This window comes from Nannobrachium achirus (assembly GCF_963921795.1).
Source record: "Nannobrachium achirus genome assembly, chromosome: 9".
In the NCBI taxonomy this organism is placed as follows: Eukaryota; Metazoa; Chordata; class Actinopteri; order Myctophiformes; family Myctophidae; genus Nannobrachium; species Nannobrachium achirus.
The window spans coordinates 59,357,369-59,375,262 of record NC_137818.1 but is presented as its reverse complement, the minus strand read 5'-3'; the positions used below and the strand labels follow the sequence as shown (position 1 = coordinate 59,375,262).

The window sequence follows — 17,894 nt, the reverse complement described above, 5'->3', positions numbered from 1 at the left end:
GGGACCACCCCCCAGAAGCAAAATTTGAGTTACAAACGTTCGCTTTGAAAATACATACATTCAAAGAGATTTGCACACATTTTCACGACTTTTTCAAAAAATAGCAGATCTACAAGCTCGCAGCGCGGCACTCGGTGCCGCGCTGTGAGCTTGTATATCTGCTATTTTTCACTGGTTAAAGCATTCAATAATTCTAGGCCTAAATTTTTAAGCTGGCTGGAGCCTGGATCTCAATCCCCCAGGCCCAGGGCAAAGAACCATATCCCAGACTTATGAAGTCGTCCCCGGTGAATGGTCCAGGACTTGAACACCGGACCACCTGACCCCTCCCCCGCCACCCTATTAAACCTCAGCCCTTATCATTGACGTTTCTCACTTGTATTGCCGTGCCACTACCCTTTGGTATAAACTCCTACCAGCCAAACTAGAAAACGCTAACAGTCCTTTTTATTTCTTAACAACTTAAATGGGCCGTTTGTTCGTTTCCCCTAGGCTGCACTTTTTGCATGACTGTCTCAAACTGCTTTAAAAAGGAGATAACTTTTATTGATTAATTTTGTTTTTACATATTCAGAATTTGTGTTTGGAGGGTGGGGGGGTGGGGGAGCTGCCTAAACACCCGGCAGTGTTCTAAAGGAAGAAAAAATGTATACACTGGATAATTTTCGTGATGTTATTTATGTGATCATGTCACGCGCGATCGATCGTGTGACGGTGTCCCCGACGCTTTCTTAACAATGGCCAACTGACAGACAATCAGACATCAAAGCCCCTAACGTGTGACTCAAGACAATAACCGCTTGTCCCTAATCTGTGCTGTGTCGAATGTATCGTTATCGCTGTACCCTCATTTAACCCCGACATCCGTGATGAACGCTTCACCGCCAAAAACAAACTGAACCTGGTCGGCGGGGGGAAAAAAAACAGCGACTTGCAAACAGGATTGCAAAGGGTTGGACGACTTCCGCCCCACCACAGCGGACATGGCGTGTTGCGTTGGGGGGGGGGCGACTCGGTTTGCTGACGGCGTGACGGATGCCCCTGACGATGGCGAAATGAAAGCCAGTGTGGGGGGGCGGAAAACCAAAGCCTCACATGGGTGGGGTGGGCGGTTGTGTGTTCCTGTATGATATTGTCGCTGTCGGGCAGACGCGATGCATCTCCGGATGTCATCGTTCTGTGTTCTTTCGTGAATCAATTGCTATTTTTATGCTTTGTCGTATAAAAGTGTTGCGCAAAAGTGTTGTAGAGAGAGCGAGAGAGAGAGAGAGAGAGAGAGAGAGAGAGAGAGGCAAAAATGTCAATACATCTTTTTTTATGACAGTATTACAGTGTTGCTACTTTCGCGCAGCAACTGTAATACGACAAAGAAGGCCCAAAGAATTGTTCGGGCATGTCAACGTGGCAAGGGCTGTCACGATTGTGACATTTTACGAGACGATTAATTGTCACTCAAATAATTGCGATGAACGATTTAATTGTGTTTTTGTCGTTGACAATTACATTTCTGTTTGGCTTGTAGGCTTTGAAGTTGCACATGGCAGAAATGACACATAACCTAAATATACAAATAAATTACTGACATATTTGACAACTTTATACTTAAAAAAGAACATTGATAGTGGAAATAGCCGGTCTACAAGCTCACAACTTGTCGCGATGCGACGCGTTGTGAGCTTGTAGATCTGCTATTTCCACTATTTTTGACTTTTTAAAAAAAGATATGAAAAATTTTCAACATGGAAACGATCATGCCGATTATGAAAAATAATCGCGATTATGTCAAATAATTGCAATTAGACGATTATGTAATAATTGTGACAGCCCTAAACGTGGCAAGGTTGAAAGTGGTTACGTCTTGTCTGAGGGTTTTATGAATATTTCACCAATGAAAAGTATTAACTGAGGAGCTTATGTCTAAATAGTATCTACATCCATGGATCCAGGGACGTGCTGGCCACTGGGAAAAGCGGGACAACTCCCGAACGGCCGGTTCATTCATGGCCGGTCCAGGCCGGCCATTATGAAAAAAAATCAAAATAAAATGTCGGCCTTCGTTCCATTTTGGGGCTGGGCGGCCAACAAAGTAAATCGTCACTGTCGGGCAGAAACATCGTATCTCCAAGTTTCAAATTTGTAATTTTTTTCGCAAAGCAAAGCCCTGCTTCATCATACAAGGCCGTCGTACAAAAGTAGTGAAAACAGCAGATCTACAAGCACACAACGCCTCGCGGTGCGAGGCGTTGTGTGCTTGTAGATCGGCTGTTTTCACTAGTTTAAATCATTTTTAAAATGATAAATACAAAACAAACGGTTTTGGACATACAAGGTTTCCACCCGACAACGACGGAATACAACTCATGTAATTGTCACTTGTCATGATCTGAAATGGCAAATCTTTGAGTAGCAGCAGCGCTATAGAGAGAGATCTCTCTCTATAGCGCGCAATGAGGGCCTCTACAACTCTTTTTCCCGGGCTGAATCAGGGGCCCAGGCAGCACGTCCCTGGATCCATTTGAACATGAGTTATTTTTTCCATGTCCTGAAAAGTAGTGGTTTTAGACATACAAGGTTTCCACCCGACAGCGATGATATGATATGAATAATCTCATCATCATCAGACAGCTCTCGTCTTGTGAACTGACTATGAAAGTGTGACTCCAGGTTTGAACCGCGGCGCCCAGAATCAGCAGCCAAATCCATTCTGTGTCTACTTAAAACTAAAAAACTAAAAAAAAAAAGAACTGCGGAACACAGTCACTAATTATTTGAGCACTTTTCCACTGTTCATCTCCCTCCCTTTTAGTATGAAACACTGTTTGCAATCAAAGCTTTCTCCTTCATTTTGTTTCTTTACAAAAGAAGAATAAATTGTACATAGAAATTTATTATATATATAAGAATAAAATATATATGTTCAGAATGTTGTCTGCACTTGATTTCGGAAATGGCTTATTGTCTGAAATCTTGATACTGGTTATCAATTTTGGGCAATAATTTAATACATATTCATTTTATTTTTTACCATTACTGTGTTTTTGTACTAGACCCCTTCAGAGAGACAGGACTGTCCCTTCCTCTGCAATCTGCATGCAGTGGCGTCAGTTCAGAAAAAGCTAAGGTATGGCAACATGACTGGTGTCAAAGGCGCACGTGCAAGACACCAGTCATGTTGCCATACCTTAGCAACAGGCATGATACATTTTTCTACGGTTTCTTGGGCTGGATATGGCAGCCTGGAACGGTTGTTCAAGTACAGCTAAACTTGGCATGTTAGTAAACGTGTTACAATTAACAATAATGCATTGCACCTGTGCAGCTGACCTGCGGAACCTGGGTATATACCATTTTGGCAAGGAGAATACAATTATAATACCTTGTTAAATTTTACATTTGTAGTTATTTTACTGTAATTTAACAACATAATAACCAGCACAGATAGACAAAGAGACATTCATGGATTTATATTTACAAGTAACTTTTATTTTCCCCCCTGGACCCAGGGTATGGCAGCTGCATACCCCTGCCATACCCAATTGACGCCCCTGTCTGCATTTCGCAAGGTGGGTGGGTCTCGCTGCAAAGAAGCCAGTGTGATCCATATAAACCAGGGTTGTCAAACTCATTTCGGAATGCGGGCCGCATTGGACGAAAGGAGACTTGGTGAGGGCCGATTGCAGACGTGCATGCGCGTTCGTTTACTTACAGAGCTGTAACTGGCTTTGTCTCCGTTACTGCTACAGTACAACTACAATATGACTTTATAGTCGGTGGCCCCAGGGCAGGGGCGTCAATTGGGTATGGCAGGGGTATGCAGCTGCCATACCCTGGGTCCAGGGGGGAAAATAAAAGTTACTTAAATATAAATCCATGAATGTCTCTTTGTCTATCTGTGCTGGTTATTATGTTGTGAAATTACAGTAAAATAACTACAAATGCAAAATTTTACATTTGGTCACTTTAACAAGGTATTATAATTATATTCTCCCCATCTTGACAGAATGGTATATTCCCAGGTTCCGCAGGTCAGCTGCACAGGTGCAATGCAGTATTGTTAATTGTGGCACGTTTACTAACATGGCAAGTTTTGCTGCACTTGAACAACCGTTCCAGGCTGCCATATCCAGCCTAAGAAGCCTTTTTTTTTTTTTTTTTTTACATTGTGAAAATAGCCGATCTACATGCTCACAACGCCTCGCAGCGCGAGGCGTTGTGAGCATGTAGATCTGCTATTTTCACAATAGAACCGTGTTATCCAAAATGTAATGCCTATTTTCCATGAGGACTCCCATCTTTGCCATACCCTAGCTTTTACTGAACTGACGCCACTGCCCCAGGGCAATAAAAGGACCGTTTGGTTCAGATTCTCGCAAATTCGCCAAATTTGGCACAGATGTTGTCCATAACATACTTAATCATTTTAAGATGGGTGCCAAGATGGGCACCCCATGGTACTGCCATAATTGAGCAATGCAATTGGTGTCCCATTAACTTATACATTACAGGGGAAAAAAGCAAAAAAGTAGCATATAACTGGTGAAACTAGGGGGTTTTCATGATTCTAAATCCATTGCAAACATCCGTTTTGCATTAAAAAAAACATTCATTGGGCTAAAACGGCCACCACGAAAGTGTTAAAAGTGATGACTCATCACTTTTCATCACTAAACCATAGTCTTGTAGGGCAGTTTTTTAGCCCAAGGAATGTTTTTTGTGCCAAAAGGATGCTTGCAATGGATTCAGAATCATGAAAACCCCCTGGTTTGACCAGTTATATACTACTTAAAGCAGATTCTTTTTTTGCTTTTTTCCCCTGTAATGTAAAGTTAATGGGACACCAATTGCATTGCTCAATTATGGCAGTACCATGGGGTGCCCATCTTGGCACCCATCTTAAAATGAGTAAGTATGTTATGGACAACATCTGTGCCAAATTTGGCGAATTTGCGAGAATCTGAACCAAAATATCCCAGGGGCCCCCGACTATTAGTTATTATTTAAAAAGATAAGTACTGGAAGTACAGTTATAGGCTACAATAAATGTGGTAGGAGTGGTGAAAAAAATATGCAATTTTTGGTTAAAGAAGCCCCAATACTCCATTTGAAAATAAAATAATTACTTTTCAAATAGCCATAACTACACATTTGCAAATGGCTACACAACCTTTGAAACTCATGTCCTGAGCCGCATTGGACCTCCCTCTCCCCGGGCCGCAAACGGTAAACACTAACGCCACCATGGACAACCCTCCCGCCTCCCCCGTTGGTGATTGTCTCCAGTGGTTCTAAACGCGTGTTTCCTAAACCCACCAGGCTTGAGCTAAGACCCGCCTCGCGGAAACGCCTCTCTCAATAATCTTAAGTATGAAAGTGCATAATAGTGCTCTTAGTGCAAAGCAATACTATACCTACTACCTACTGATCCATTACAATAATACACGCAGCATAATATGCCCAAAGCCATACCCAAACTATAACAAGAGTTTTTATTATGAGCACAGTAGTGACAAATGAATAGCTTTCTCAGTACGTTTTTCTCTTTAGCAATGTTACAAAGTTTTCCCTTTTTTAAGCACAGTACAAGTATTGTTTTAGCACAGTTTATTTTGAGCACTGTATAGTGACAAATTAATAGCTGTGCATTGTGCAAATGCAGGCTTTTCTCAGTACAAGATTTCATGCCTTTTTTTACTAGGTCTGACTTTATCCACCCTCCATGTGTCCAGCAAGGATTTCAGCCACTCCTGGAAGTTCTCGCGTTTCCGCGAGGCGGGACTTAACCCAAGCCTGGTGGGTTTAGGAAACACGTTCTAAACCTGTGGAAAGGGACCCCCAGGCGAGTCCCCAAATTATTTTGCGGGGTCCCCAGATGATTAACTTATTGTGCAACATTGTTTTCTCTCAACAGTAAACAAAAACCAACATAAAGTTTAAGTGTATAGAGGGCATCTGCACATTTCTAAACTGACAATTTAAGGACTTTTTAATACCTCTAAAATGACATATTAAACATTGGCCAAATTGTCAAATATTAGAGGCATAAAATGTGAAAATAGCCGATCTACATGCTCACAACGCCTCGCAACGCAAGGCGTTGTGGGCATCGGGTATTTTCACAATATAAGTGTGTTATACAAAGTGTGAGCATCGGGTATTTTCACAATAGAAGTGTTATACAAAGTGTGAGCATCGGCTATTTTCACAATAGAACTGTGTTATACAAAATGTAATTGCTCAACTCTTAGTGCTCGTCAGGGTGGGGGTCCCCAGTTAAAATAATATGATTATTTGGGGGGTCGCGGCCTGAAAAGGTTGAGAACCACTGTTCTATGGGGGTTCCCTGACTGCTTCCCTAATTCCCCGTCAGAAATAGGGATGCCAGGTTGGAAGTGGCTAATTGATAGATAATGAGGAGAACTTGATAGATAAATAATGAATGCTCGCTTTCTCCAAGCCCACAATAACAATGAGGGGGCTTGCATGTTCGAGTCTCCGTCTCACATACTGTATATTACAATAGACCGTATTCACACAGGGCCATCTTGCCGAAATGCCACCCCACCTGGGGTAGGCACTGTTTTCAATGCAAATTTCAAAAATGGCCGCCAGGTGAATATGGTCAACACCAGAGATTTCTCCCTTGAGAGAGATTGCTCACATCAATCTCTTTTAGCCACATGTCATTACACAGAATCTCACCATGACATTGTACCTCCAGAATTCCTTTCAGAGTTGATAAGAGGATGGTGCAAGAATGGGAGACTTTTGGGACTTTATAATAATTGTCTCTGAGGGTCTCTTCTCAATACCAGTATGTCGGCCGCTGCCTCCTGGGCTCCTGGATGTTCAGTTTCTCCATCACCTCCTCCTCTAGGGTTTTCAATGATGGTTCGTATGTCTTCTCCAAAGCGTCCTCTGGATTGGTATCTTTCGGACCATCCTTCCATTGTTGAGGTATAATGCCATCCCTGCGCTCAACGACAGGTTTGGGAACGATCCTTCCTGTCCTTAGAGACACCTGGACCTTTTCCCCCTCTTCTGTGTACCTCCACTCCACTTCAGTGGGCTTCCTGTCTGTGGGGTCCATGATGGCAACGTCACGTAGTAGAATTGGGGCCTCACTGGCAATGTAGGTCCCACGGTAATCGCCGGATCTCCGACGAATCTGTAATGTGTATTCAGTCCATCCAGGATAACCCAGTTTCTGTGCCGGAAGACTTGGGTCACCTTTCCCTGTTTTCCTTTGTCTTTCCCTGCTAGAATCTCAACCGTGTCTCCTCTGAGAACAGTCCAGTCTACAGACGCTATGGGCTCCACAAACACCTTCTTTCTCCTCTTCCCTGGAGGATTGCGTCTCTTTGCAGCAACGGTCCAGGGTCTACTGGTGCCAAAGCGGTAGTCTTTGGGGAAGGCAGCCTTGGCTGCCATCGATAAGAAGGCCGTCAGCCTCATTCTCCAGTTCTTAACGTTGTCTATGCTCCTACAAGCAGCCCCACAGCACCAATGTGTCGCTTTTCCCGCTGCTCATCAGTTGAATGGCCAGCTCTAAACAAGCTAAATAATTAACCAACAATTACCCAATTTTGTGAGATGAATTTAAATAACCATGAAAATAACTCTTGTCTTACTCCCTCTTGATGTCAATGTCACGAAAGCGTCAGCAAATCATTCACTAATACATTAATGCCCATATATGGAGATCCATGATGTCATCAATATTAAGCCCCATATCTTGGAATGCCCATATGGACATACTGTGTCAGTCTCATGTGGTCTATGATGTCAGACATTATGTCAGTCACCTCCATATTTGGGGAAAGTTTATTTTTAATTCAAGTCAATGGAGAAAATGTATTCACGAAACAGTCAATTTGACATAATAGGCCCAAGTGCACGCCACCAAAACTGTGGGAGGAGTATAGCGTGGCAAAAAAATGTTTATCTAGAAAGATGGAAAGGATGGATGGAAGTAAAGTCGGACAAGTACTATTGTCTGGTTGCACTGCAGGGACGACCACCGCTTTATTTTAACAAACAAAATGACTCTCTGCATCAGCTGCCTTTTCATGTTGTCAACTTAGCCTGTGTGGAACCATGGGGTGGATTTAAAAAAAATACTGTACGTCTGTAATCCAGGCTGTTGTCAACTGGCCTAGTTCAGTTCAACTCTATCATAAGTTACATATTGTGACTTGAGCTTGCGAGCCTGTAGAGGGCGATGATATCTCATATAACACTTAAATCCTATAATAGGCTACTTATTTGAGCAGGGACCCTCAGCAGTCTAAACTTCGCCCTATACTTGGTCCCCTTATTTTTCCCTTTTCCCTCTACAGCCAAATATCTCTGCCAAAATATCTACAATCTCACAATGTGTCACAAGTTAGGCGGCAAGGAAGCTCGGCTGGATTTGAGGCCAATAGGAAGTAATTATCAGCATGCACATGCAGTTCTTTGCCATCTGGGTTTCACCCTTGTTCCTGTGTCCATGGTCTCTGTTGGCCGGAGTAGGTTTCTAGGGACCCTTAAGGATTTTCATCATTGTGCCTCTGTGGATCGAGTCAAATGCCTTTTGAAGTCGATTAAGCACAATACAGCAGTCAGGTTGTTCTTTTTCACCTCCTTGAATATTCTCCTTATCTGGTCCAATTAATTTAAAAAATAATGATAAGCAGGATTTGTTTTTGGGCTTTTATTGGATAGAACAGTAGACTGACAGGACAGCATATGGGGGGTGAGATGGGGAGCAACACGCAGTAAAGGCTGTCCAGATCGGGAATCAAACCGGCGACACCAGCAGGCATCCATGCCTATGCCTAAGTGGTATGCACCTGGACCAGTAGGCCAGCGCGGGCTTCTACTGGTTCTACCGAGTGAAGACCAGCCTATGCTGCGGCTTCAGCCAATAGCAGTCACTTACCGCTGTTCCCTATTTTCACAGAATATTCAACTAGAATAAGGACGCTACGGTCCATGTGGTTAAATACAGTACTGTAAATACTGTAGACAATGTAGTACAGTATAACAGTACTGTAACTCATACATCCATATCCTCTCGACCATTCGGGCCATTAAATCCCCTATCTCTTTCAGCATTAATGTCACGTTCTAGAACTTCCATTCTGTTCAACTAATCTCATATGATCTTCAGTAGACGCTCATAGGTGGCGTTGATGATGCCCCAGGAGAGGAGCGAGCGATGGAAGTTGAGGTGGGCTCCTCGGAACAGCTTGACAACACTGCCCCCCCTGTCTTTCCACACCGTCGCCAGAACCTCTCGGAAGGGCCGGAAGGCCCCGCCTACCTGGGCCTGGGCCTGTGCCTTCACCACGTTCAGTGGGTAGAACATGATCCCGAGCGACGCCCCCAAAGTCCCCCCGCACAGGAAGTCGTTGATCAAGTGGCCCGTATGGCTGGTGGCCTCCGGGAGCCTCTCTTTGATGGGTCCACGGAGCCCGAAGAAAAGCACGTTGCTGGGGCAGTTGCGGAGCAGGACCGGAACCAGGCCGCGGTAGCCCTCGCGGACCCCGTGCTCGCTCAGAAGTGTCCGGAACGCGTGGGGCGTGTTCCTGAACTTAGCATGGTGCCGGTGGTCCTGGAGGAGAGTCTGCACGCGCTCGAACGGCGTCAGAGCGGCCTCGACCGTTCCCGCCAGCACGGCGGAAACGCTCCGCGTGGCCAGCTCTGGTACGCCGCTGTCGCTCGCTCGCTCCAACAGCACCCTGGAGAAGTCCTCGTACACGCCGAACATGATGGCCCCGCTGCTGCTCTTCTGGAGCAGGGGAGGGAGCAGGCCGCGGTACAGGTTCCTCAGGCCCTCTCTCTGCAGCTGCCTCACGGCCTCGGAGGCCCGCACGCCGTGGAGCTGCTGGCGGAACATCACCTTGTGGAGGGGGAAGGTCACCACGATGTTGATGAGACACGCGATGGAGCCACAGGTGTAGTGCTTCCCATGGTCCATGGTGGTATACAGCTATATGGGAGGATATCAACGCTACGGCCTAAGCCTCCAGCATCACTTGGTGCACGTACTGCAGCAATTACAATGAACTTCACACCGACAGAGATGCATATTCTTTTGTTTATGCTAACGATGATCAAACCTCTCGGTCAAAAGGGACTTCATGCACAATGACATTTGCATTGCTTGCTTGCATGCGTAGAGTATGTGTGTCAGAGACTGCTTTGCATGCCCATATTTGGACACCAACACTCTCGCAGGAATCCCTGTATACATTTTATGCACCTATATATGGAGATTCCTAAGCTGATTGGTGGAATCACTTGCCCAAATATAGATCAATCTAAATATGTTATGTCTGCAGGATGAACAGCAGGGGGCTCAGGACGCACCCCTGGGGGGGGGAGATGTTGTGGATTCTTAAGGCGTAAGAGTCCAGGGTGAAGAGCTATTCACTTCACCGCGTTGTAGTTTCCTAGCTATCACCTAGGCTTTGTTATGTATTTTTAGGTGATAGCTAGAAAACTACACCGCGGTGAAGTGAATAGCTCTTCACCCTGGACTCTGATAGAGGCTTTACAGTCTGTGGCCTTTTGGTTAAAACATGTGTTTGCCAAAGTCTGTGAAATAATAATGGTGTTAATGGGACATTTTTCCATCGATTACTCACCCCATGGAGACATATCAGGTTGCACTGTCTTGTTGATGGTGACATCACCAAGAATACTGGTCCCTCATTGGCTACAGTTTGGACGGCCCCTCTCTGATTGGCTACGTGCGTAAACACAGACACACAGATTCCGCCAGATACAGAAACACAGAATGCAGTACTTGTGCACTCTGCTGGTGCAAGTCATAATTTGATGACCAGCAGTGGTTCCCTATGGAGACACAAAGAGTTTCCTTTGTGTCTGCTTTGTGTGAGTAATCGATACAAAAAGAAGTCCCAAAACGTCTATATTCATAATGTATTTGGTCCATATCTGCAAATTTTTGCTTCAATATTCACACTATTTAGTAGACATTAGGGCATTCACGCATAGTGATTTTTAGTATTCGAATTATTCGACCTCAAAGTATTCGAATATTCGAATATTTGGTGAATGCCCTAGTAGACATAGCTGGCTGCGTAGAGGGACTGCATGGCGGACTGGTCCGCTGTGCCAGTAGGGTCATAGTTCCCCGTGGAGGCCAGGCCATTGACCTTAGCTCTGCTGCAGAAAGCCTTCTGCGCAGCCTCCCTGTTGGCGGGCACGCCTCGCCAGGCGGCGAGGGCGGAGGCTTGGAGTGCACGGCCAAACGAGAAGGTGAGCCTCCAGGGGCGCGGGAGGGGAACCCGGTTGATGGCGTTCAGGTTGAGCGAGGCCTCCTCCTCGCTCTGGCCCCCGGAGAGGAAGCAGACGCCGGGCACGGCGGCGGGGACGGTGCGCCTCAGGGCGGTGACGGTGGCTATGGCCACCTCCTGAGGCGTGTACTTCTTGGCCCGGGCGTGTCCGGCCGTCACCATGTTGGGCTTCAGCAGCGTCCCCTCCAGGTAGACGTGGTGGTCCGACAGGGCCTTGTACACCGCGGCCAGGACCTTCTCGGTGACGTGCTGGCAGCGCTGCAGGTCGTGGTCCCCGTCGGCCAGGATCTCGGGCTCCACGACGGGCACCAGGCCGTTCTGTTGGCAGATGCTGGCGTACCTGGCCAGGACGTTGGCGTTCTCCGCGATGGCGAGCGCCGACGGGCATCCGTCCGAGATCTTGAGGACGCACCTCCACTTGGCAAAGTCGCAGCCGTCCTTCTTGTACTGGGCGCAGCGCTCCGAGAGGCCGTCGAGGCCCTGCGTGGTGGTTTCGTTATCCGTCCCGTTCAGACGAGCCGTGCCTTTGTCCACCTTGATGCCGACGGCGATGCCTCTCGCCTTGATGACCTCGGGGAAGAGCACGCCGCCGTCCGTCCTCTGGTAGAGGGTCTCGTGGAAGAGGATGACCCCGCCCACACTGTCAGAGACGGAGGGGTCGGCGGTGAAGAGGAGGTCGCGGAAGTAGCGACGGTTCTCCTCGTTGTTCTCCACGTTGATCTTCTTCAGGCGCGTCTCCATGGTGCCTGTGGACTCATCCGCCGCCAGGATGCCCTTCCCTGGAGCCATGATCCTCTGAGCGATGTCAGAGAGTTCCTTCTTCTGCTCTGGAGAGAGCGACGGGAACATATGAGTCATCTTGATAGTGATAGAGTATTCTGTTTGGATCCGGTACAACAAACGGCCTCTGAACAACTAGTTGAGAGGGTTGGGATATCCCCAAATTCTGCCAGGTTGGTGCGTCATCAATATGACATCATATTATTTACAATATGTCATAGAGTGGCCTCGGAGTCTGATAATGGAGACTGGTCTAAGTACTCTGACAACATGTATCGATGTCTTAGTACCCAATACCTGCTGACAAAAGGTACTGCATGGCTTCTTTGATTGTGTCATCTTCTGCCCGAATATGGAGTACCCCAAAACTGACTCAGTCGACTTTACTGACTCAGTCGAGTACCCCAAAACTGACTCAGTCGACTTTATTATACAAGTCGACTCCCACCATAGAAAGTCGAAAGTCGAAGTTGTATTTTTTTCTATCATTATTTTTGCTCCATGTTTGCGTATGTACTTTGTACAGCATTCAAACAGTAGGATTGCTTATTGACAAGGACAGAATGATCCAATATTACAGTGGTTCTCAACCTTTTCAGGCCGCCACCCCCAGAATAATCATATTTTAACTGGGGACCCCCACCCTGACGAGCACTAAGAATTGAGGCGTTACAATTTTTGCCTCTACAGTATACAGACAATGTTTATATTTTGGCATTTTGGCACTTTAGAAATGTGAAGATATATACTTAAACTTTATGTTGGTTTGCTTACAGTTGAGTCAGAAAACAATGTTGCACATTAAGTTACCGTAATCATCTGGGGACCCCCCAAAATCATTGGGGGTCGTGTCGTGTGTGATGTGATGACGTCATCAAACGATAAAGTCGATTTCAACTCAACTTTTCGAGTAGAGTCGACTTGCAAAAATCACAAGTCGTTAATGCCCTATTACCTAGCTCCATTTATTAGCCACTTCCAACCTGGCATCCCTATTTCAGACAGGGAAATAGGGAAGCAGTCAGGGAACCACCATAGAAGACAGGGAAGCACTTAGTGCTTCTTTTTCTTCTATGGTGGTGACCAGTCAGATGACAGGGAAGCACAGGTGGTCTATACTTGTCCGACTTTATTTCCATCCATCCTTTCCATCTTTCTAGATAATTTTTTTTCTTTGCCACGCTACTCCCACAGTTTTGGTGACACGCACCTGGGCCATATGTCAAATCGACCGTTTCGTGAATTCATTTTCTCCATGGACTTGGAATTAAAAATAAACTTTCCCCAGATATGGAGATGACTGACATAATGTCTGACATCATAGACCACATGAGACTGACAAAGTATGTCCATATATGGGCATTCCAAGATATGGGCTTAATATTGATGACATCAGGGATCTCCATATATGGGCATTAATGTATTGGTGAATGATGTGCCGACGCTTTCGTGACATTGACATCAAGAGGGAGTAAGACAGAGAGTTATTTTCATGATTATTTAAATTAATCTCACAAAATTGGGTAATTGTTGGTTAATTATTTAGCTTGTTTAGAGCTGGCCATTCAACTGATCTGCAGCGAGAAAAGCGACACATTGGTGCCGTGGAGCTGCTTGTAGGAGCATAGACAACGTTCAGACTGGAGAATGAGGCTGACGGCCTTCTTATCGATGGCAGCCAAGGCTGCCTTCCCCAAAGACTACCGCTTTGGCACCAGTAGACCCTGGACCGTTGCTGCAAAGAGACGCAATCCTCCAGGGAAGAGGAGAAAGAAGGTGTTTGTGGAGCCCATAGCGTCTGTAGACTGGACTGTTCTCAGAGGAGACACGGTTGAGATTCTAGCAGGGAAAGACAAAGGAAAACAGGGAAAGGTGACTCAAGTCTTCCGACACAGAAACTGGGTTATCCTGGATGGACTGAATACACATTACAGATTCGTCGGCAGATCCGGCGATTACCGTGGGACCTACATTGCCAGTGAGGCCCCGATTCTACTATGTGACATTGCCATCATGGACCCCACAGACAGAAAGCCCACTGAAGTGGAGTGGAGGTACACAGAAGAGGGGGAAAAGGTCCGGGTGTCTCTAAGGACAGGAAGGATCGTTCCCAAACCTGTCGTTGAGCGCAGGGATGGCATTATACCGCAACAATGGAGGGATGGTCCGAAAGATATCAGTCCAGAGGACGCTTTAGAGAAGACATACGAACCATCATTGAAAACCCTAGAGGAGGAGGTGATGGAGAAACTGAACATCCAGGAGCCCAGGAGGCAGCGGCGGACATACTGGTATTGAGAAGAGACCCTCAGAGACAATTATTATAAAGTCAAGAGTGGTGCAAGAGTGTCCCATTCTTGCACCATCCTCTTATCAACTCTGAAAGGAATTCTGGAGGTACAATGTCATGGTGAGATTCTGTGTAATGACATGTGGCTAAAAGAGATTGACGTGAGCAATCTCTCTAAAATGCTGGTGTAACATCCAAGGGAGAAAACTCTGGTATTGACCATTATTCACCTCACCCTGTAGACAAATATGCCTTTCCCGTTGGTTCCAAGACTTCTAGCGGAAGTGCTGCTTTTAACGGAAGTTACGTTTGGGGAAAACCGGGGAAGCTCACTTCCGGGGAGGCTCACACGGCGGAAGCTGAACGCTTTCTGCCTTATATTGTCACCAGGCTTTTCTCTTCGCAGATGAGTAAAGCCTGGCTAAGCGAGGCTATATTCACCTGGCGGCCATGTTTGAAATTTTCATTGAAAACTGTACCTACCCCGGGTGGCAACTGGGGCGGCATTTCATTGACTTAATGGCAAGATGGCTGCTGTGTGAATATGGTCTATTGTAATATACAGTATGTGAGACGGAGACTCGAACATACTTACGCAGTGTTTAAAATGACAACCCCCCCTCATTGTTATTGTGGGCTTGCTGAAAGCGAGCACACATATGTTATCTTCATTATTTATTGTGGGCTCGCCGAAGGCGAGAACACTATGTTATCCTCATTATTTATTGAGTGAGTTCCGCCGCATATTCACGTTGGCAAACATAAGAAATGAAGAACAATTTATTTGATTACAAGTTTTTATTTTTAGTTATTGTTGTGGGCTCGCCTGAAAGGCGAGAACACTACATTATCCTTATATATAGTGAGTTCCATCGCAGACAGTATAAAGGCAGTTATTTATATAGTGAGTTCCGTTGCAGACAGTACAAAGGCAGGGCCCTTAGCCAATGAGGTGCAATTGAGGTGTGGAAAATCTGGGAGTGGTGTTAGCTGGAGTATTGGTTGAGCTTCACATGACAGTTAGCACGCTGTAGAATATAGTCACGAGCGAGCCCACACTGTTTCGTAGGAACAGTATTTCTAGTCTTTATAGTTATCGTACCCAGTGGGAATGGCGCTTTAGGCTGACAACTGTATGATATGAAAGCCTTCTTTACAGCTGTATGTGAACCTAATTAATCTGTGAGAACCCGAAGGAGTGGGAGTCGGTCAGATGGGCCGTTGTCCAGAAATAGACGATATGCCCATATATAAGCATATATGGAGATGTAGTCAGAACAGCCAAACCGACCGATTGGCCTCCATTGATGACATCAGGGCACTCCATATATTGGCATAAAAGGGACAGACAGACAGAGAGACAGACATATAGAAAAATACAGAGATCTCTATATAAGAGCATAAATGGGACACAGACAGGTACAGCGGGTCATTTGACAATGGATACAACGGGTATTGCAATAGCCTACCAAGTGGGGCATGCGTTCTTGGCTTGTACTGTTCCAGACTTACATCATTCCCAAGTAGGTGGGTGCTACAGTGTAGTATTTCTAATTTTGGAGAACATTGACAATGCCTCTCAGCCAATAACCACAAAAAGAACTGTGACATCACTGTGACATCATGACCTACAGTATATAAAAATGAGACACAATGCAAGAATTGCAGTTTGAGTGAGTTAAGTTTTGTTTTGAGGTTATATAACTGATCTGATAATAACTTCTCAACTGTTCTCGGTAACAACCCAAATTGTGCAAACATGCAGATCTTTGTGAAGACCCTCACCGGAAAGACCATCACCCTGGAGGTTGAACCAAGTGATAACATCGAGAACGTCAAGGCAAAGATACAGGATAAAGAAGGGATTCCTCCTGACCAGCAAAGGCTGATCTTTGCTGGCAAGCAACTTGAAGACGGTCGCACCCTTTCTGACTACAACATCCAGAAAGAATCCACCCTCCATCTTGTGCTGCGTCTGAGGGGAGGAATGCAGATCTTCGTCAAGACCCTCACAGGGAAGACTATCACTCTAGAAGTTGAGCCAAGTGATAACATTGAGAATGTCAAAGCCAAGATCCAAGACAAGGAAGGAATTCCCCCTGACCAGCAAAGGCTGATCTTTGCTGGCAAGCAACTCGAAGATGGTCGCACCCTTTCTGACTACAACATCCAGAAAGAATCAACCCTCCATCTTGTGCTGCGTCTGAGGGGAGGAATGCAGATCTTTGTGAAGACCCTCACCGGAAAGACCATCACCCTGGAGGTTGAACCAAGTGATAACATTGAGAACGTCAAGGCAAAGATACAGGATAAAGAAGGAATTCCCCCTGACCAGCAAAGGCTGATCTTTGCTGGCAAGCAACTCGAAGATGGTCGCACCCTTTCTGACTACAACATCCAGAAAGAATCCACCCTCCATCTTGTGCTGCGTCTGAGGGGAGGAATGCAGATCTTCGTCAAGACCCTCACAGGGAAGACCATCACCCTGGAGGTTGAACCAAGTGATAACATTGAGAACGTCAAGGCAAAGATACAGGATAAAGAAGGAATTCCCCCTGACCAGCAAAGGCTGATCTTTGCTGGCAAGCAACTTGAAGACGGTCGCACCCTTTCTGACTACAACATCCAGAAAGAATCCACCCTCCATCTTGTGCTGCGTCTGAGAGGAGGAATGCAGATCTTCGTCAAGACCCTCACAGGGAAGACTATCACTCTAGAAGTTGAGCCAAGTGATAACATTGAGAATGTCAAAGCCAAGATCCAAGACAAGGAAGGAATTCCCCCTGACCAGCAAAGGCTGATCTTTGCTGGCAAGCAACTCGAAGATGGTCGTACCCTTTCAGACTACAACATCCAGAAAGAATCCACCCTCCACCTTGTGCTGCGTCTGAGGGGAGGGCAGTAAATCTGGTTAGGAGATGTTAGATCCAAGTGAATCAGAGGATGCATACATTGTATTCTAAAACATGAAATCAAATAAAAAAATAATATAAAAAGCAGCAAATAAAAAGGGGCCCACTGCCCAATAATAACAACTAGCCTACAGCCCCTTGGTGTGAAGAAGACAGACTGTGATGTTGCTCTCTCTGGAACTGCCCCCCTCCCCCTCACTCCATCTCTGCTTGCAGGCAGTTGGGACTGGGAGTGCGCTGCTTGTTGACGCCCATTTGTGATGTAAATCGCATCACAGGACAGCCGCCTACAGGCCAAAATTTGGGAAAATATTTTAAACATTTGGGGATAATGAGAAGTAGAGACACATCTGAAGGTGATAAAGTTGATGTTGGGCAAGGTACATGCGTTATTGATTTTTGTATTATGTTTTTTAGACAATTGAACAACTGCTGAACGTGGAGTTACAGATGGAAACACACACACACTAAACACACTATTTTTTGGGGCGATTCTAATTAAGGTTGTGGGATAATACCCCAAAAATTGCCTCTCAATATCCAACCCTACGTCCTCGCTGTGAGAGGTGGAAGCAGGTACTGCTGACTAACAGGGCTCTGGTAAAA

At 45.8% G+C, this 17,894-nt stretch overlaps 3 protein-coding genes and 1 pseudogene across 4 annotated transcripts; 1 reads left to right on the top strand and 3 right to left on the bottom strand.

Moving 5' to 3' along the window:
• Positions 1-6,802: 6,802 nt before the first annotated feature.
• LOC308291328 (large ribosomal subunit protein uL24m-like) lies at positions 6,803-7,452 on the bottom strand (annotated as a pseudogene). Its single transcript has one exon. The product of its transcript is annotated as a large ribosomal subunit protein uL24m-like (transcript).
• A 1,684-nt stretch (positions 7,453-9,136) lies between these two features.
• LOC308291030 (mitochondrial nicotinamide adenine dinucleotide transporter SLC25A51-like) lies at positions 9,137-9,961 on the bottom strand (the record flags this gene model as incomplete). The annotated part of the gene is made up of 1 exon (XM_080732945.1): positions 9,137-9,961. The coding sequence occupies one exon, from the start codon at positions 9,959-9,961 to the stop codon at positions 9,137-9,139; it is 825 nt and encodes a 274-aa protein (XP_080589071.1).
• A 1,108-nt stretch (positions 9,962-11,069) lies between these two features.
• Positions 11,070-12,164, bottom strand: LOC308291183 (fructose-bisphosphate aldolase B-like; the record flags this gene model as incomplete). The annotated part of the gene is made up of 1 exon (XM_080733141.1): positions 11,070-12,164. One exon carries the CDS (start codon positions 12,162-12,164, stop codon positions 11,070-11,072), a length of 1,095 nt encoding a protein of 364 aa, XP_080589267.1.
• Positions 12,165-13,733: 1,569 nt separating this feature from the next.
• LOC308291560 (large ribosomal subunit protein uL24m-like) lies at positions 13,734-14,384 on the top strand (the record flags this gene model as incomplete). Its single annotated transcript, XM_080733593.1, has 1 exon — positions 13,734-14,384. The coding sequence occupies one exon, from the start codon at positions 13,734-13,736 to the stop codon at positions 14,382-14,384; it is 651 nt and encodes a 216-aa protein (XP_080589719.1).
• Between the last annotated feature and the right edge of the window lie 3,510 nt (positions 14,385-17,894).